Source organism: Pipra filicauda, unplaced genomic scaffold (genome assembly GCF_003945595.2).
Source record: "Pipra filicauda isolate LSUMZ 115617 unplaced genomic scaffold, ASM394559v2 scaffold124_size2119055_pilon, whole genome shotgun sequence".
In the NCBI taxonomy this organism is placed as follows: Eukaryota; Metazoa; Chordata; class Aves; order Passeriformes; family Pipridae; genus Pipra; species Pipra filicauda.
In genome coordinates this window covers 162,185-182,450 of record NW_024103707.1, presented here as the reverse complement: position 1 = coordinate 182,450, position 20,266 = coordinate 162,185, and the positions used below count along the sequence as shown (strand labels likewise).

Below are 20,266 nucleotides of genomic sequence, written 5' to 3'. Positions count from 1 at the left end.
TACACATCAAATGACCTATTTCCATTTCCTTCTCAAAGGGAGTAACAAACCCATTACAATATGTTTAATAAAAAAGGTAAATGACATGAGTATAGCACTCACCAGCCCATAAATATATTACAAAGAAGGAGAAATGAATTATGTAACTTAATTGTACATGTGTGGATAAGTTTTGTTTGGGATTTACATTTCTGAAATCTATATTGATTTCACGTAGGTTTCCTTAGGTCAGAGTGACTGGAAAGTTTCACCTCTCTTTCTATAAAATAGGATGTTCTGAAGTTGAGACCGGAACTTGGTGTCAGTAAACTTGCCCTAAAGAAACTGAAATAGGAAACAATTTTATCTATAGTTCTTTTTATCTAAATGTGTCAGTGAATTGGCTAGGAACAGTGCAGTGCAGCTAAGACACAGGTTTTAAATATCTTATGAGTATAGGGATTATAATTCTGTTAGAATGAATTGACCATGAATGAATGTTTTGACCAAATGAAAATTAGACTTTTTCTGTCTGTTAAATAGGGAAGAAATTGTACCTGAGCTTAAAGACCATTTCATAGTTTTAGGAGATCTACAATAAGGACTTTAAGTTGTCCACAGTACTATTATTTGCAGAGCACAGTGTTGTAATGCAAGTGTTTGATCTTCTCTAGATAGTGTTACATTAATGATACATAATTTGGACATGTGCAAAACTATCTTCTATTTGATGCAAAATACTGACTATGTGCTGTGTGGTTAAGTGTGGGTTTTTTATATTTTCCCCTCCCTTCTATGAGGAAATTCCTAGCTTATTTTTCTTCTGAAGCTTCTGATTTTTGGGATTTTCCTGAATTTTCAGTTAGTTTAGTTGAAACTCAGGTGAACGAAAGCTATTTATAGCATTTATTTGTATTTTCCAAACTTACTACTTGTAGAATATACAAAGATGTACTAAAAGAGTTAAAATTATGTAACTATATCACCAGAAATTTTTGTTGCTGCTTTAAATTGTCACAACTCAAATTTATAACATTGGCTTGGTTGCTTCACTGGTAATTTAATTCCTTTCTTGAAGAAAGCCAAGAGAGTGTTAACCATTGCAATTAACCTTAACCTTGATAGTCATCTCGTGCACTTAGAACTATGAGATTTGATAGCAGTATGTCAGATTAATTAAAATATGTTTTAGTACTTATCTTAAATACAGAATACTCGAAGCTAATGTACTTCTTGTTTAAGACTTCCTGCTGCATTCATCAAACTTCATCAACCTTTAATGTTTAGATTAATGTAGAATATGCTTCTTTTTAGAGAAGTGACTTTTATAATTTGCCCAGTCATTTAATTCCCTATTCCCCTGTTTAATTCTCTGTTCCCCATCACCATACCAGCTAGATCTTATTTTCTGGGAATTTCTTTCCTTTTTTTTTTTTCCTGCTGTGTTGAAGCAGCAAGTGAATTTCACCCTTTAATTTTCTTAGCTACCTCGCAGCCTGACCAACTAAAGGAGGCTTTTAATTTTTATGTACTTTATCAGTTTAATTTAATGTAAAGTACCAGCTACCTATGCGTCCACTGACTCAGTACAGAAGGAAAGAATCTTCTGGAGCTTGATATTCCAAAGGTATATTCTTTTAAAGAAGTTGAATATATATCAACTCTGAAAGTACAGAAAAACATAAACATCTGTGTAATTTTATTTTTCAAAGAAGACTAGTGCCAGTGTTGAAAATATAGCTTTTTCTTTTTGGTATGATATTTTTAAAAAAATCAGTCTTGTATTCAAAGCAATAAATATCTTTTTGTCTTTGGCATGGTTTAGGTAAGGTGCACAATCCTGAATGGAATAGAAATGAAATCCCACATAGCTGTGGGGAACTTTGTGGAAAGAAGCGACAGTGTTTGGACTGTCCACATCTTTGTAACATGTAAGTAAATGTTTATCATATGAATATTGAAATGATTTAGAGAAAATTTCCAAAGACTTTATTTGTGTATTTTTTGACTACAAGATATGCTTAGAGATTTAGAACCTAAAGAACTTTTTGGATCAGCTGAAGCTTGAAAGGAATGGAGGTTGTGTTTGTACGTCTAAAGTGAGTTCATATGACAGCATGAACAGGAGGTCCATAATAGTTGTAGCATCATATCTATCATATTCTAGGAACTGAACTAGCTGTCTGACTTGGTTTCAAGAACTTTCATTAAAGTAGAGAAATAATACTGAATAGAAGTAATTTTAAACATGTGTCCAGTCGTCCACTAGATGTTTTAGGTGCTGCTTTTCATGTAATAGTGTTTGTGTATCTTAATTTGAGATCAGTGCGAATTGGTTAAACTGAAGGACCCCTCACTTGTTTCCTGTGTTTCTTTTTCTTTTCTTTGGCTTGTAAACTGTTGAGGATAAAAGGGCACTATTTGTATTTATCTATTTGTTGAGATACCAGATGGTTTAACCAGAATTCCTCATGGAGATTTTAATCAGTATATGTAACTCAATTTGGTTTTGCTAACATATTTTAGTATAATTCAGTGAAGAGAGGCAAAGGAGAGCACCTGTGTTTTCAGTTTTGGATGTTTTCCTTTAGATTTTTTTTAGCAGTGTGGTAGTTTTGTTAAGATTAACAGCATAAGATGATTTTTTCAATCTATTAATATGCGTGCTAGTAAAAAAAAAAAATTATATGTTGTTCCTAGTGTATACAGCTTCAATTTCCATGTATGGAAGTTGGTCCATAGTGTCTGTTCATATTTCTGTTTTGAGAAATTTTTAATAGTCAGAAGCATTTTTTTCTGCTCTTGGTACACAGTGAAAAAATTCAGTTATTCCAAGAAATAGATGGTTATCTGACACTTTTTCCAAGGTTTGCTAAAGCTCAGAACTTTACTTGAACTTTAGTCCGAACTTTTTATTTAATGTGTTCTGCTTCAAATATATTTCAACATTTTGTTGAGTGACAGAATACTTTTTTACTCTTTAATACTTCTTTCCCACATGTGAAAATGTTGTATTAGAGTTCTTTTCAGTATTAGATTTCATTAGTATTTATGTCTTATGTATTTATGCACGATTTGTATTATATTTCATTTCAGTGCTGTAGCAGTTTTCTTGATTCATGTAATCATGCTAGATCCTCTTTGCTGTGGTTTGCAGGGTAAAACTGAAACACAGATCATCTTTCAGACTACACTTGATGTAGCTGATACCCTGAACAGAACACTGATTCTCTTGGAGGCCACCTCCAGGCCTCCGTCTCAGGAGAGGAATTTGTTCATGGAGACACATTTTGTCCAGTAAGAAATAAACAGACTTCTTAACTACTTTGGGAATGCCCTGACTGCAGTTTGCTGCCTGACAAACTTCCCTGTAGTGCTTGGAAGAAGCAGACATTCTTCTCTTCTTTTCTCTCCTAGTCAGCAGGGGAGGCTTAGTCTCTGGCATTGTCTTCTGGGAAGTCTTTTGAAGAGTGGTAGCAATATTGTACCACTTGGGGGCACTATGAATTCCTAGTCCTTAGTAGTCATATCAAAAAGCTGTGAAAATTGAGTCCCAATTTGTAACCAGTTGTATCATATTTAAAAATGTTATCATTCAGCTCATGTTCCACATGAGTAAAACTATGCTGAGATCATCCAGTCCTGGAGGTAAGGAAACAGTAGGGGTGCAGATCAAGATGATGGGTGTTTTTGATACTGACTTGTGATAGTGACCTGGAGAGGAATGCACTTTCGACATCAATGTTACCCAGTTTTGGACATTCCCCCACATATGGGAATCTCAGGTATTTATGAGGCAGCCTCCATCTGCTGAATCAAAAAGCAGGTAGAAACTTGGTTCTCTCTTGCTATATGAGAGTGGCGGAGTTAAGATATGTAGAGTGTTATCATTTGAATGCAAATTATAAGTCTGGATCATGATCTCTATCTGGGCAGAGTTTTTCCTCAAGAGAATGCTCAAGGATAGATGTTGCCATCAGGACCAGAAGTGTATTTCATGATTCTCCCTTAAGTTTAGATGATATGAGAACTTTTTCTTGCAAACAGTAATTTATTTGGATTGTGGATTTGCTGTGTGCCATTTTCCCCTGCTCCCACATATTACCATAAGATGATAAGGTTTGAACCAGAACTGCCATTGTGTCACTGATACCCTAAAAGCTGTTTTTGTTTTAGCTTTTCAACACCACACCACCATGCCTGCCCCTGACCCTTCTGGGTCTAATGTTTCATGTCAGCATCAAGACTTTTTACCTCACAGTCTGATGGTATGACGAATTCTTTTGGGAAGACTGTTCACATGCCTCTCAAGTCTATGTGACTTTATTGATAGTAGGGATGAGTCCCTTTGTTATTGGCAGTGCACTGAGTCTGGTGTTGTATCTGAGTCTTGCGGTGGTGGTCTTGATGTTGCTCTTTCCTCTAGAATTTATTTAATTCCATCTATTCTGGAAAACCCTTTGCAATATGTGTCTCATTTAAAGTCCAGCACCACCCTTTGTCTTCCAGTTGAGCAAACCTCTGTATCTGCAGAACTTTAGCCTCTGAAAGAGCTCATCTGGATGAATCCTTGTTATGAACCCTTTTCATTGGTGAGACTTGAATTTGAGTCTTGGGGAACCTGCATTTGAGTCATTGGATTCTTGCTTTATTTGTTATCTTTGTGGCTATTACATCAACAATCAGAGTATGTGACATTTAGATGCTTATAGCTATCCCCTTGCTCTTTAGATCAGAATTATTTATGCAGCGTCTGTAACAGAATTTGAATTGCAGTATTGTCTGAGTTTTCAGAAACCACACACTATGTATGTGTCTATACTTCAGCTATCTGATGTGATGCTACCATGATCAAACAAACATCATTCCCTCTTCTCCTCATACATGGCATCAGAGGAATATTGTTCTCATTGATTTGCATGAGGATGCTTGTATTTGCTCCCTCTGCCATGCTAAGCAGGGCATCTCCCTGCAAGAAATTGATGCAAATAATAAGATTCAGAAGAGAACTAATCGTGATATGGGTAATGAGAATGTCTAGAGCTCTCAGCATCACATAGATGGTTTTGGAAAGGATATTAAACCTCATATCCTGGTTAAGATAGAGATTAGGATGACAGCCAGTTTCAGGCAAGAAATGTGTTGTTTGTGGGGTGGTCTAATTTGACATAGTTTTCAATTTTGCAGTGTTAGATCATAATTTTTGAGGTCTTTATGTAATCAGCTGTACACATCCTACATATTTTCAGTTGGAATCAAAGCCGTTTTGCGAACCTGCTGGTTATGGCTCTGTGGTGGTTTAGCCTCAGCTAGCAAACAAGCCCCACACAGGTGCTCGCTTACTCCCCAATGGGGGAATGGGAGAGAGAAATAGAAGGGTAAAAGTGGAAAAAGTTGTGAGTTGAGGTAAAGACAGTTTAATAGGTAAAGCAAAGCTACGCATGCAAGCAAAGAAAAATAAGGAATTCATTTACCGCTTCCCATGGAGAGGCTGGTGTTCAACCATCTCCAGGAAAGCAGAGCTCCATCACACATAACAGTGACTTGGGAAGACAAATGCCATCCCTCTGAACATCTTCCCTCCCTTCTTTTGACCCAGGCTTATATGCTGAGCATGGCACCATGTGGTGTGGAATATTCCCTTGGCCAATTGAGGTCAGCTGTCTGTGTCTTCTAGGTTCTTGTGCACCCCCAGCCTCCTCAGGGGGGTGGTGTGAGAGGCAGAAAAGACTGTGATGCTGTGTAAGTACTGCTCAGCAATAATGAAAACATCTCTTCATTTAAAACACCATTTTCAGTACAAATCCAAAACATAGCCCCATACTAGCTACTGGGAAGAAAATTAACTCCATCCAAGCCAAAACCATCACAGGCTTTCAAATTATTTGACATCTCTTTTGCACTTGTAAGGAATTTCTGGCGTTGGTGTTCAAATTTAAAAAATTAGTCTAGAGAGATACAGCAATTCTTCAGCCTACTGCTGCCTGTAACCAGCTTGCGTTTATATGTTGATTCCCTTTATACCACCAGAACAAATTATTTTCTACTGAAGTGGTATGTTGGTTATTCGTTTACATTTTGGGTTTGAGGCCTTTGCATATGGATTTTTTAATGATCGGCCAAGTCCCAAGCGTATATCCTCAATTTGACCATTCTGTTGTTTGTTTGGGTTTTTTTCTGGTTGTTGTTTGTTTTTTTTTTTTTGTTTGGTTGGGGTTTTTTGTTTTGTTTTGTTTTTTTTTTTCTGTAGATGTCATTGTGTTAATCTCCTTTCTATGGGATAGTGTTTAATTGGATGATGGTGCTAAGTGTGGCACTAGCTAGCCCCATTTTGGTGAAAATGAATTAAGGTAATTTACACGGGTTTAATGATAAATCTTTAGTATTTACTCATGTTTATTGAAATAGTGACCATTTATATAAACAGCTGACTTGGCAGACCTGAGGAACAGGCAAGCAGCTGTTTGAAAGGGGAGTGCTTTGCAAACCTTTTTTTAGGGTTTAGCTGTGGTGTGCATAGCACTTCACAGAGTGAGTTCTTTTCACGTTTTTAGTTTAATACACTTGAAATTCATTTTGCACTGTTAGGTTCTACATCAAAGAAACACCTAGCTTAACCTTCAATAAAATGTTCCTGATAATAAGCTTCATGGCAAACTTAAACTTCTTCTAAGACTCTAAGTTCTCCCTGCCAGCTGGAACTATGCAAGGCTTTAAGAGCATTTGAAAAAGATCTTATAAAGGTAGTAAATGAAATTTTCTCTATATTAAGTTAAATTTTAATGTCCGGACTTCCTTCATAGATCTTTGGTGCTGTAATCTTTTTTAGTAAATTGTAACTCTGACTTGTAATCTCTCTTGAGTTGGGTTCATTTTTCACACAGGTTTACTTCTAAACCAGCACACAGTTTTAATTAATTCAGTGGTTTTGGTTTCTTCTTCTTCCTATTTTCCTCTGTATCGTGTTTTGTCTGCTCCATCCAGTTTTGCTTTTTTCTCCCTTTCCTTGTATGTACTCTTGTACTTTTTCAACTCTGCATTATGTCATAAAACTGACCTATGAAAGAGGAAGGGTTGTGGTGTCTGTTTTTTGGGGGTTTGTTTTGTGTGATGGGATTTTTTTAATTGTTTTGAATTAGTTTATAGTGTAATTGCTTGGCTCTACTCTTAGGGCCAGCATAAGTTGAGTGATAGGTTAGGCCTTATTGTCAGCTGGGAGGAGTGGTAAAAGGAAGAAGGGAATCCTAACCACTGTTGACAAGCTGGTGAAATGACTCAACTGTATAGCGTATGACTGTAGTAACTGGTATACTAATTAGTACTTGTGTAGTGTACTTGTGTAGTGTACTTGGGGAATTTAGTAATTACCATGTAACTGGGTAGTCTGTGTTTATGGGGTTTTCTGATGTTTGAGTTTTTTTATTTTTCTTTTGGCTTGGACGTCTGTGTAGGTCAGTCCTGGCCAATAATAATTGCTCCACATGAGAGCCACTGTATTTGGAAAGGAAGGGTACTGGGAGCTAGCTAAGAAAGAGTGCAGACAAAATAGTTAAGTATAATTTCACAAACCTGGACTTGTCTGTACCCAACAAAGGTCTTACATGCAGATAGGGAACATGTCGTGTTTCTTGAAGTAGAAGGTGAGATCTGATAGTCGTGTAAAGAACTGGCATTGATGACACTCAAAGGAAATTGCATTTGATGGTAAGAAAGAAAACTGAGGCAGACTTGCCGTGTCTCTCATGTGTTACCTTACAGGAAGAGGAGCAACACCTCTTACTGGTGGCAGTAGAAATGCTGAGTTCAAAGATAAAGCCACCAGCTCAAAAGAAGAAATTCACAGAGAAGTTTTTATCTCTAACCTATTTAAGATCAATGAAGAAAGAAATGTATTAATGGTTTGGACACATGAAGCTTGTTTTGTGTGTTATCAATGATGAACGCAGTTGAATTGATGTGTGTCTGCAGGTGAAATGTAAAATATTAAATGTGTTAATAGCAGAAATATGTTACTGTTAATTTGACAGCAGCAGGAATACTGGTTTTCCTTTAGCATTAGTGACATTTGAGACTGCAACTGTAATAATCCAGTATTTTTTGTGTGTTAATAATGCTTTCATACTCTGCAGGAGTGTAGGAGTCTTGTATAATTTTCAGATAATGTACTTAGGGTTGGGTCATGGTGGATTGTTTCTCTGCGAGTGTAATAAAGCTAAAGTTAACTTTGCTTTTTTAACTTCTTAAAAGTCTTTGTCATCCGGGACCTTGCCCTTCATGCCCAGCCTTTGTGACAAAATCATGTGAATGTGGACAAACAAGGTAAGAATGCTTCTACTAAACAAAAAAAAGTTTAGTTATTATAAAAATAAAAGAATAGTTTATTAAAATTTTAAATTAATTTTTTTTGTAGTTTATTAAAAGTATACTGAACGAAGTTTTTTCTGAGCTGTAACTTTTATTTGTGGTTAAAATAATTTGGAGAATTTTATATTTTGAAAAAATGCAACTACTTTTAATTTTTGCAAGAAAAAAAAATCAAAATAACAAAGACTTATCTATTTATGATACATGTAGCTGAATTGTCCAGGCAGTCTGTAAGCTGATTTGATTTTGAAATCTTGTAGTAGTATTTATTTAATTTGGTAGAAGACTCCAAGAAATTAGTAGGAAAAGGTTCACATCTTTCCTATCTGAATGGAATACTGTCTTGAATTACTTCATTCCAGAAATAATAATTTCGAAAATAATGTGTACTTTTCTTAGAAATTGTACAGAGGACTCTGTAATATAGTCCAGATTTGAAGGCTATCGTTTCCTTGCATATTTAATGCAGAAGTGTCATTGCCTACAGCAAGATGGTACTACCCATATTATCTCATAATCAGTTGATCTGAATCTTGAGAATCCCTTTTTTAGCTACCTAGAACTGATTCTGTGTAATAAATTGTTTGCCTGTGCTTGTTTACAGCAAACAAAAACCAATTTCAGTGTTAGCACATGATCTTAATTTTTTAGACGGTGGTGCAGAAATTTTTGTGGCATTATTTGTAGTTGAAAGGACTTTGTCTTCAGTAGAAAAATGGATTGGTTGTAGATTACTGAATTACATTTTACCTAGTAAGATCACCTCCTTTTTCTGTTGTTTTTGGTTGGTTGATTTTTTTGTGTTTTTTTTTTTTTAATTGGGGTTTTTTGGTTGATTGGTTGGTTGGGTTTTGTTTTTCTGGCTATTTCTGGCGTTTAAAAGTTTAATAGGTGAAAATTCACATGATAAAACTTTGTTTTATTATTTTTTCCAGATGTCAGCTACTTCACCAGATTGCTGATTTTTGTAATTCTGTATTTGATACTTAAAACTTGCTTCAAAATAGCATTATTTCACATGTCCTGTATTAGAATCCAGGATGTATGGCATGGCACCTCTTACTTTAGGATGTTTTGAGGTTACTGTTTTAAATTTACATTTTACAGTCATTGTATGGGCCAGTCAGAGTTGAAAAACAGGAGAATTTATTGTTTTGTCCCATTTTTTGACAATTTAATTAAAACCCCAATTCTTTTCATAGACTACTGACCCACTGTTAAGGCCCACATTCTTATCTGCATTGTGCTCAGTGGACTTAGGATTGTTTAAGTCTTCGGAAGGATGTCTGTATTAGAAACATCTGCTTTTCTGGCACAATGCATAACCATACACTAGGTTCAGGTTTTAGTGTCACCCTTGGTTTTTTTCCCCCCGTTTTCTTCAGGAAAAAATCTGTAGCCTCACTACTGTGATAATTGTCCTACTTTAGTGGGGTGGGAGAGGGGGAAGCAGGTGAAAAAAATAGGGGTATTATTTCCTGAAAGGTTTCATGAATAAAAAAACTTTGGCATTTTACTGAAAATGCATTTTCCTTTTAATCAAATACTCTGTAGATGTTAAGGTAGCTGACAGACTATGATGTTATTTCTCTGCAGTCATTCAGTTCGCTGTGGCCAATCAACAAAAATTCATTGTTCTAATGTATGTGGAAATACTTTAAACTGTGGTAAGCACAGCTGTACTCAAGTGTGCCATGCGGGAAAATGTTCACCTTGCCAGTTAACAGTCCAACAAGGTAAGTATTGAAATTTTTTATGTATATCCATCCTATGCTATGAAAACAAGAGGGTAAAAAAACCCCAACAATACCAAGAGGCAAGTACCAATTTTTACGTAACAAAACCAAACTCTGTTGTTGGAATCCTGCCACGATTATTAGGCTGTTGGAGCATGTACCTTATTAGGACAGGCTGGTGATACTGGACTTCGTTAGCTTGAGACAGCTAAATAGTGGCCTTTCAGTAATCAAGAAGACAGAGAGAGGATAAATGCGTGTGGAGGATGAGAGACAATGAGTGTAAATTGAAAAGTTACAACTAGCTGTAAGGAAAAACTCTTTTCTTGGAGGTTTTCAAGACCCAACTGAATTAAAACACTGAGTGACATGGTCTGATCTCATTGCTGACTCTGCTTTAAGTAAGAGCTTGGACTAACTGATACCTTCTTATCTGAATTGTCCTAAGGTCCTACTGAATCTTTTACTGTAATTACAAGACTTAATTAAACAGTACGTGGAAGAAAAATAGGAAGAGGTATTTCAACAAGCTTCTAATGATTTGTGTTAAAATTTTCCAAACTTGGTCTTGAATGGAAATTGAATTGAGTAAGTATGTATGCCAGTATACAAATACATTTTCATAGAACAGTTTATATAGAAAATTGCAAGTTAGTTTTCTCAACTTTTAAGGTAATAATTAACTTCCTATGTATACTGCTTAATAAGTAAGCTTTTTCTGCAGATAATACCTCCCCTTTAGTTTTTATCTTCTTATCAAAACAACTAATGCTGGAATTCCAACTTCTGCAGGACAGAAAACCTCCATTGCTGAAATAAAAACTGACTGTAACAATTTTTCACATTTTACCTTTATATATATGCTGGAAGTGTTTTATCACTGATATTCTCTTGTGTTGTTTTCTGTGAAATATCTCTTTCTTTCAGTGTGTTACTGTGGAAGCAACTTTAAAGAAGTATTGTGCGGGTCAAAGGAAGAATTCTCTGATGGATTTGGGAGTTTCTCATGTCAGAATATATGTGGCAAGTAAGGTCACTATAATTCAGGCTTTTGAAAAGGAAAAGGTCATCTTATTCACACTGAGTGATCGTGATCCTCTTAGATAATTCCCCTTTTAAGTTTTTGCTTGTTTTGTTATTTCTTTGATTTTGTTTTTTTTTACCAGGAAATTAAATTGTGGGAGGCACAACTGTAAGCAAGTATGCCACCCTCAGCCTTGCCAGCTTTGTCCACGACTTCCACAAGTAGTGTATCGCTGTCCCTGTGGTCAGACTCCTCTCAGCAAGTTACTGGAACTAGGATGTGTTGAACGTAAAATATGCACAGATCCTATCCCGTCATGTGGAAAAACATGTGGCAAACCTCTTTCTTGTGGTAGCTATGGTAATTAGAAATTTCTGTATCATAGTATTCAAAACAAAGTGGTCCTTAAATGTTTTATTTCAGTAAATAATTATTTGATTAGTGCTTTTGAGTTTTAACCAAACTGAATTTAAAAACCATTGTAGAGCCTGCAGTCTGGCTGTTTGTTCATAATGGTGCTTTAAAATCAGGAAATAAAACCCAGCTGCACGTAAGCTTAGTATCTTTGACCAGTGATGCTCCTAATAAACATGAAATTCCAGGTCACAGATTTTATTTTTTTATTTTTAATATTTCTATTTTCATTTTGCTAGAGTTCATTCATACATGTGAAAGCCTTTGCCATGAAGGAGACTGTAGACCATGTTCTCACACATCAAATATTTATTGTAGATGTGGCTTCAAAAAAAAGGTGAGTATGTAAAGCTTGACCATGGAAACAGGTAATCTTTGTTGGTTTTTAAAGCTGTGGAGAGAAAGGAGCTGAAGTAGTTGAGGAAAAGAAAGCTAAGAAGTATAAGAGGTCCTGTGCTCCTTAGTTGCAAGAACCTGCATTGTATACTGACTGATACATGCTAATTAGATTGTCATCATCATGGCTAGGCTTCGCGAATGAAGATTTGGGAATTAGATTACACTGAGAAGCTGAATATAGGCTATTTACTATGGAGGCAATTTTTGAAGTATTTTGGCAAAGTTTGCACAGAGTTCTACTAGTGTAAGTGGTCTGCAAAATCCTATATTATCCTGGAGTATTTGTATAGCACAAAGAATGGTAGTTTTACCAAAAGTAAAGTAAACTGAGAGAAGTCAACCTAATTAAAACTTTACAGGAATATCTTACAGATTTCTTGTAGATATTTTTGTAGAGAATATGAAGTTTTTACTGATTCCCATTCTTTGTACATTTATACAATGACCCTGCAGATTCTCATCTATTGTTATATAATAATTAGTATATTTTTAAAGTATACTACTTTCTGTAATCATAGCTTTGAAATTTTTGCTACAGTCACAGGAGTTCTGATGACTTTTTTGAACCATTATATATCATCTGCAATATATCTGAATATATGTCTATAGGTACATAGAAATGACTGCGAGTTTGCTAGAGGTTGGAACAACTTTCTCCTACAAGTTTGCTGAAGGTAGTTATGGGGTAGAAGGCTTCAGATTGTATTTTGAGTCCTGAAATAAAGTAGTGAGGTTTTGATTTTAGTTTATGCAGCTTCTCAGACACCAGAAAGGTGCTTCTTAACACGGTAAGAGTGAACTACAGTGATAATATAAATCAGTCATGAAAAATGTGATACTCGGAAATGAAAGCTCAGAATATAAAATTGTGATGACTGAAGGTTCAAATGTCAACAATGTTATTTTCATACATCACATTTTATTTTTATGTTGAGATCCTTAGGTATAACTTCTTAGAGCATAAGATTTGACTTTACACTTTCTTTCTTTTTTTTTTTTTTACTCATTGCATTTTTGGGACGGTTGGTCAAAACACAAATTTATGGGCTGTCAAGTATTCTCTAGGAGATCTCTGTTGGTTTCCATCATGCAAGTTTCTGGTTTCTTAGGACAGACCTGATTTTGTCATTTCACAGCATTATCTGCTGAATTAAGTGGAGAATACGAAACTACAATTTTTATTTAATTGGTATTGACTCTTTATGGAAAAAATATTATGTTAAAATATTTGAGGATTTTTTTCCTACTCTTGTTTCACTTTTGCATACAGATGTGTTATATGCTTGAAAACTGAGTGTGCTGAGTCTTTATTATGTGACCAAGAGTTCTCTAGATAAGTATGGTTCAGGTGTTTCATCTGTTCTAACCTAATGACTCCCTGTTTGTTTCCTAGGAAGTCCCATGTACTCTTCTCAGAAATAAAGGTACAAGGTTATAATACATATATAATGTGAAATTGTTTTAAAAAATATATGCAGCTCATAGTAATTTGGGATTTGATTGACAAAGTTGGCAAACAGCCGATCAGTACTCCTTCTTTTATCTGTACTTCTGTGTCAAGTTGGTCATTGCTGCTGCTTGGTCATGGTGCTGGTCATGCTGCTATTTTGGGGAAGGTGTTTGAAATAAACATCTTTAATTTTCATCCATCTTTTACATAAGGAAAGACTTCTTCACATTTGGTCTCAAAGATTACAGACAAATCTGTCTATTTCATTTTGAACATTTTTGTGTGCCAGCATATTCAATAGTTTGCCCCCTCCCATCATCCTATATATCTTTAGGTCAACTTGCACAGCTCAGATTCAAAGTAAGAGTTTTGCTCTGCGCTTGCCCAAGTTTCTGGGGAAATACAAGCTTTGATTCTGCTTCACATGGTATGCTGCTGATTTTTGCAGCTGGTCTTTGCATCTGAGCTTGGCAGATAGTTCCTGTTTGATGTTTCTTGGTACTCTGGATGTAGCATCTCAAAATTTCCCTCAGTGAAATCTTTACTTGATGGACCCCTGTCATACTGAGGTACTTATTTGCAAGATATAAGGAACTAATATGCATATTTCCTAATTTGAACTTTCGTCTATGTCTTTGCTCTTGTGGAATCCAGAAGTGATTGCTTTTGTTACTTGTGTATGGTAATAAGGATGTTCTTTGTTAGCACTAGTTTCATGAGGATATCAGCATAGTTGTTTTTAGCTGACTGTTACTGCCCTACCAATTTAAACAGTCTTGGATGTTTGTAGTACTTCATTGTATCAGAATACCCTGTTTAGGTTATGGTGTCAAGATTAATGTGAAATAAACTAGCTTCAAGTATTCTGCTCTCCAAAATCCTTTTGAATAAGGGTTTATTTAAAGGAAGGCAAGTATCCACATGGGGAATTAATGTGGGAGAACAAATAATTTAAAAGTCTGCTTGCTGGCTTACTCTCTCTTAAGTCTTTTCTAGACCATGCCCTGCAACAGCCTTAGCATAATATTGTGATTGCAGCTTTTGTTTTCAGTATAAGCAAAGACATAAAAGTTAAGACTTTTTGGGGGCTTTTTTTTTTTTAATAGCTGCTATTACATTCATGTGTGATAAGCGATGCAACAAGAAAAGATCATGTGGACGACACAAGTGTAATGAGGTCTGCTGTGTGGTAAGTTTACATGTGGTTTTATAAAATTGTTTGGTATGGTGTATGTTTGGTTTTGGTTGTGATATTGTCTTTTTTTCTTTCATATCCTTACATTTTTGTGCATCTTCATTCTCTACTTGCAGTATTGGTCATGCTCAAAAAGTTTGTATGTGTGCATTTATTTTGCAAAATTTGTTTTATGGGTATCATTATAAATATAAAGCCATATTCCAGCTAAATGCAGTTAAATCAGTGCAAAAGGGCTTTTCGTCAATGCAGTGATTGCAGGGAGAATGTAGAGGGGAAGGATATTACTTAATAGAAGAAGTATAAACTATGATGTAGCTATGTCTGCAACAAAAGTCTTAACAGAATCTGCTTTAAAAATTGTATATCCATACAGTGATGGAAAAGCTGTATAGATCTGGCCTAAGCTATTTTTTGCACTATAGCGTTTTGTCAGTTACTAGTTATTGACCTTAGAGAGAAAAAATAAATCAGTGGCATTTATAGTTCAATTATGCTTTTTTTTTTTTGCCTTTTCCTAGGACACAGAACATAAGTGCTCTTTGGTTTGTGGTCGTAAACTCAACTGCGGGCTTCATAGATGTGAAGAACCCTGTCATCGGGGCAGTTGTCAAACATGCTGGCAAACAAGTGAGTTATGTGCAAAAGTACATTATTTCTTATTTGTTATAGAAATATATTAATTTAACTGGTCAGTCAGGTAGAGAATGTGATCCATTTCACATTGGTGAGAAGGAGGGAGACGTGATATATATTCTAAGGATACTGTTTACAACTGGAAGTGCCTTAACTGCAGTAGTACATGAGTCTCTCCTATATTTTACGCATGTTGATATAGTTAAAGACCTCCACTTTTTTGGAGACCAACTTTTCATGGAAATATTCTGGAAAAGATAAGATACTAGAGCCTCTAAAGCTCACTGTGCTTGAAACAGCATTGTAGTCTGTCTTAATAGCCTATGAATATGATGCATGTTGACTGTACCTCTCTTCAGAAATATAAATATTTCTGTGTCCAAACATTTCTCTTGACAAAGCAAAATAGTAATCCTAGTGTCTCAGAGGTCCTGTTAGTAACTTCTGGTCTAGTTGAGACAGAATGCAGTTTTTTTCTGAGCAGTTGCTTTTGTTCAGAGGATTCCATGGGTGTGATGTTTAAGATCATTAAACTTCTCCACATTGCTGCAATATTTCTGAGGATTTTAGTTCACTCTCAGACCAAAGATTCATATGCCTCTCATAACCTGGAGAGAGCTAAGGATGGCCTCCTGTGTAAATTGCTCCATTGTTGGATGTGATGCAATCTAGAGGTCAATCTTCCCTGCTGATATTTTGCAGCAAGGCCCTGTGGCCCTTTTCTGAATACTGGAAAAGCAGTTACCTACTCCAGGATAGTTATGGTAATTTAGCTTAAACCTCTGTGTCCCTGAAGGTTCCTATTCTGAATCTATCCAGAGGTAAATCAGCTAACCAGTATCTTTAAAGATTTCTTACCTGCTTTCCCTGAATGCCGCTAATTGAGATTTCAGAGGCACATGTATTTTTCTATATGATTGTGACCCTGTAGTCGATGGTGAGTGCTTCTCAGCACTAAGAAGGCCATTCTTGACTGTCTCACCTCTCTAGTCACCACTTTGCTGTTGGGCCACATCAGCCATGGTATCAAATGCTGTGGCATGATCAGCTGCAAGCCGCTTACCTACTCATTAGACTGGATTTCTTGCCCCTGCTTCCATCTCCACTACTGTTCTTGCTGGGAATGGTGAGGGCTGACATCAAGATGCAATACTAGAGTACATCTACACTTCTGTGGTTCTGTGTGCCTCCCACATACTTTTCCTTTCCAGTGTAATTTCCTCAGTGCTAATAGGTGAGGTCCCTTTCTGTTCTAGGGTCTCTTTATGCACACCTGGTCTACTTCAAGACAGCAATACATCTCTTGGGGAAAATAAATAATGTGAGCATTAGAGACAATGCTTTTTTTTTTTTTTTTTTTTTTAATTTTCAGATATTGTATTTCTGTTCTTTGGATCAGACCACTCTGCACTCTCTCCCCATTATCCTCATTAGTGCTAGTAAAGGGACTTTCATTATAGTTAAGATTTTTCACCTGTCACTTGTCATCAATAGCAAGCAGCCAGTGTAGCTGTCTAACATTCCTATCTTCCAGGGACCTTGGTCCATCTTCCTGGACTAGGGAAGATCTGTGGCTTTGAAGCCTAGAGTATTATAGGTTGTTTCAAGACCTCTAGTGAGGGACAACTCTTTCCCATGCTTCCTTTCCCCAGATATGGACATTCTGAATCTTTTCTACTTCTTCCTTCTAACTCATAACATTTTGTTCTCCCTGGAATTCTTATTTGCTGGAATTTATTGTAATTGAGTCTACTTAGAGAAGAAAAATTTATTTTGTTAGATTACTTGGGAGGAATCAAGGTGGATGCATGGGAAAATGAAGTTGTCTCAGTCTGATGAGACTGGAATGTTTACTAAAGAGGATGAATTATGAGGTAGACCAAACTCCTCTCTCTCAGCAATTGTAAATTCAAAATTAAGGGGCTTTAATCGAGGAAATATGGGAAAAACAGAAGAAATAACAACCCTTTATTAAAAGATATATGTATGTTGACAAAAACAGTAACAGAACACAAAAAAACCTAGACAGTAGTCCTAGGAAAACAAAAAAGTCTGAAGGAAATACTTCTCAGTCCTTTAGCGTAGTCCTAATCGTTGCCTGCAGGGGGCGCTGTTGGATCGCTAGAGGTGTTGGACCTGCAGTTCTCGGTCGTGGTCGGCAGGGGGTGCTGTGGGATTGCTGGGAGTGCAAGGCCTGCAGTGCCCTGTCGTGGCCTGCAGGGGGCGCTGTTGGGCTCCGGCGGTCACCACGCGCGGGAGAGGGGTCCAGAGGGAGCGGTCCCGGCCCGCAGGAGAAGCCGAGAAGGGAATAGGGGGTCCCTTCCCTCAATTGAAGGAAGGGGTAAGGAAAAAGCAGTTCACCTCCCAAGAGGACTCACTGTTCCCAGATGGTAGTGTTCCAAGGCTCTCCCCTCTTCTCCCAGCAAGCACAGACCTCTCCGATGAAAAGAAGAAAAAACAACCCGTAGGTCCCGACGGGAGTCACGAGACACTGGCGGTGCAGGGCCGGTGGTCAGGTCTCACCAGGACGAAAGAACCAGGAAAAAAAATGGCTCCCAGACTTTTCTCTAGAAATGCCTGGATATAGTCCCCGTCTCTGTCCCGGCCAGAGCACTCCGCCGTCTAACCTGTCCTCCCGTCTGCCCAACCATTCCCCCCCCTCAACTCCAGCAGTCAGTGGGCCATTAACCAGGCCAACCACTTCTTTTGTAAGGCTAATCGATCCCCTTCCCCCTTCGAACTCTGTTTCTCTTACAGGGAAAGCAGGGAAAGAGAAAATTCCTCTTTCAGATTTATAACCCATAACAGAAGCGAAGACAAAATAAAATGAACAAACGAAGCTGCTGGTCAACATACTTATCTGACAGAGATCTGTGCACTTCATGTCTATCCTGTCATAGTTATTATCTTTTAGTATAATCTTGTTCTCTGTTCAGTGTGTGAGAGGTCTGAGTGCCATCAACTAGCAACTTGGCTGCAGACCACGGGAGCACGTAGCAAGCATAATTTCTAATAAAATCATCAAAGTCTAGTTTTCTTGTGCAAGCCACAAAAGCTAATAAATTCACTGATATAAAATATTAGTGCTTAATATAAAAAAACCCCAAAGCTAGAGTAAAACATTTGCGTGGTATGTAAAGATTTCTCATGGATGAGACATGCAAATCATGTAACCATTAGGATGTATTTGACTTTTTTTTTTTCAGGTTTTGATGAGTTAACTTGTTACTGTGGTGAATCTGTGATTTACCCCCCTGTTCCCTGTGGCACTCAACCACCAGAGTGTAAAAAAATATGTACCAGGCCGCATGACTGTGATCATCCAGGTAAGTCAGGCCATTTAGTTTTGCTTGTGGGGTATTTTTGTTTTGTACTTGGGTTTCTTTTAATCAAAACATAGAAAAGTGTACATAGGTCTGTTTGAAACTATATTTCCAGAAGTCTTCCCTTAAAAGCCAACCAGTTAAAAACTTGCAATGAGTACTACTAGTGGTACTTCTCACTGGTAAAAGCATTGTCATTTTTTTCTGATTATTATTAGTAGTCATCATCATCATGGCTGGGCTGAACAAAGATTTAGGGGTATTAGTAGTCACAACACATTGAATGCTACATTCCAGAGATCAAGTGCTGTGTTGAAGTAGTAGGATAATCTAGTGAACAGTTAATTTCTGTGTTCTTTGGAATTACATTGGTTGATGGCAAAATAAATAGCACAGGTCAAACATGTATGTTTTCTGTCAAATTCTTCTACTCAGAAGTTAGAAAATTATCTGCTATTTAATTTAGAAAATATGGAAGAGTATTCACCTAAACACCTGCTATCATAATTTTTAAAGAACACATTATTCTTCAATGAAGCATCATCCTTCCCATAAATTGTATAATTTTGAAATGCAAACTCTCATTTAATAGTCTTTACTGTCTCCTTTAATGCATTCAACTGAAGTATGCTAATAAAACTGTTACGGCTTTTATATCTCTGTGGCTGCAGTGTACCATTCATGTCATAGTGAGGAGAAGTGTCCACCCTGTACTTATCTCACTCAGAAATGGTGTATGGGCAAGCATGAAGTAAGTTCTGGACAATTAATGTTTTTGAATACTAAACAATTTTCTAGGACTGTAGGCTTATATTTTGGTTGCTTCTTTGGAATAGAATATGTTACTGGAGTTTGAGTTTAATGTGATTAAATTGGAGAAGTATGTCTTTTATTCCATATGCATTCAGACCAACTGCTGTATTGGACTATAGTATAAAGCAAAATTCAAGTCTTTGACCTAAAATGTTTTAATGTTAAGATTCTTGTGTGGACAGTGCCAAATAAAAGTGTGAACAGTAAAACCACTTTGAGATTTCCATTGATAATTTTTACTGTTAGTTGTCATCTTTTTCCTCCCCTCGTTCAGCTGCGAAGTAATATTCCTTGTCATCTCACTGACATTTCCTGCGGACTTCGCTGCAATCAAATGTTAAAATGTGGGATGCACAAATGTAAAAGAATCTGTCATAAAGGAGAATGTCTTATAGATGAAGAGTGTAAACAGCCATGTATTATTCCAAGGCTATATTGTAATCATCCCTGTATGGCTCCGTGTCATCCCTCTTCACCCTGCCCAACAACCTCGTGCTGTGCAAAGGTTAGATACACAAAGAAAATTAATTACAAAGTCACAGGTGAATTATATGGTTTGCTTAACAGCCAGTAACAGTTGTGACATGTTTGTATATTGATAGCATGACATTTTTTCTCTAAACTTACAATATTGATTTTTTTAAAAATGAAACTTTTAATCACTTTTAGTTAGCCATTATTCCACTAGAATGGGACTTTTTAAAGGTACCTCCTTCACACCCCTCCATGGCGAGAAAAAGACAAAGCGTTCAAAAAGCTACTCTCTCATGTGATACAACAGGTTGATCTTCAATGTGAATGCGGAAGAAGAGAGGAGAGTATGATTTGTTCAGAAGCATCTAATAAATATCAAAGGTTGGTACTGTAATAAGTCTTTTAATTCTTTTAATTCCTTACTGGACTTAATACTTTGCAGTTTGATTAAATTTCAGG

General features: G+C 36.6%; 1 protein-coding gene across 1 annotated transcript in view; it reads left to right on the top strand.

The window, feature by feature from the left end:
• Window positions 1-20,266, top strand: part of NFX1 (nuclear transcription factor, X-box binding 1) — a 74,591-nt gene that overhangs the window by 20,842 nt on the left and 33,483 nt on the right. The window contains exons 5-17 of the mRNA XM_027722405.2: window positions 1,805-1,910; window positions 8,227-8,298; window positions 9,940-10,079; window positions 11,007-11,106; window positions 11,246-11,463; window positions 11,757-11,854; window positions 13,310-13,340; window positions 14,473-14,555; window positions 15,083-15,191; window positions 18,404-18,523; window positions 19,192-19,271; window positions 19,608-19,838; window positions 20,115-20,188. Coding sequence (XP_027578206.1) covers window positions 1,805-1,910; window positions 8,227-8,298; window positions 9,940-10,079; window positions 11,007-11,106; window positions 11,246-11,463; window positions 11,757-11,854; window positions 13,310-13,340; window positions 14,473-14,555; window positions 15,083-15,191; window positions 18,404-18,523; window positions 19,192-19,271; window positions 19,608-19,838; window positions 20,115-20,188 — 1,462 coding nt within the window. The remainder of the gene's footprint in view (window positions 1-1,804; window positions 1,911-8,226; window positions 8,299-9,939; window positions 10,080-11,006; window positions 11,107-11,245; window positions 11,464-11,756; window positions 11,855-13,309; window positions 13,341-14,472; window positions 14,556-15,082; window positions 15,192-18,403; window positions 18,524-19,191; window positions 19,272-19,607; window positions 19,839-20,114; window positions 20,189-20,266) is intronic.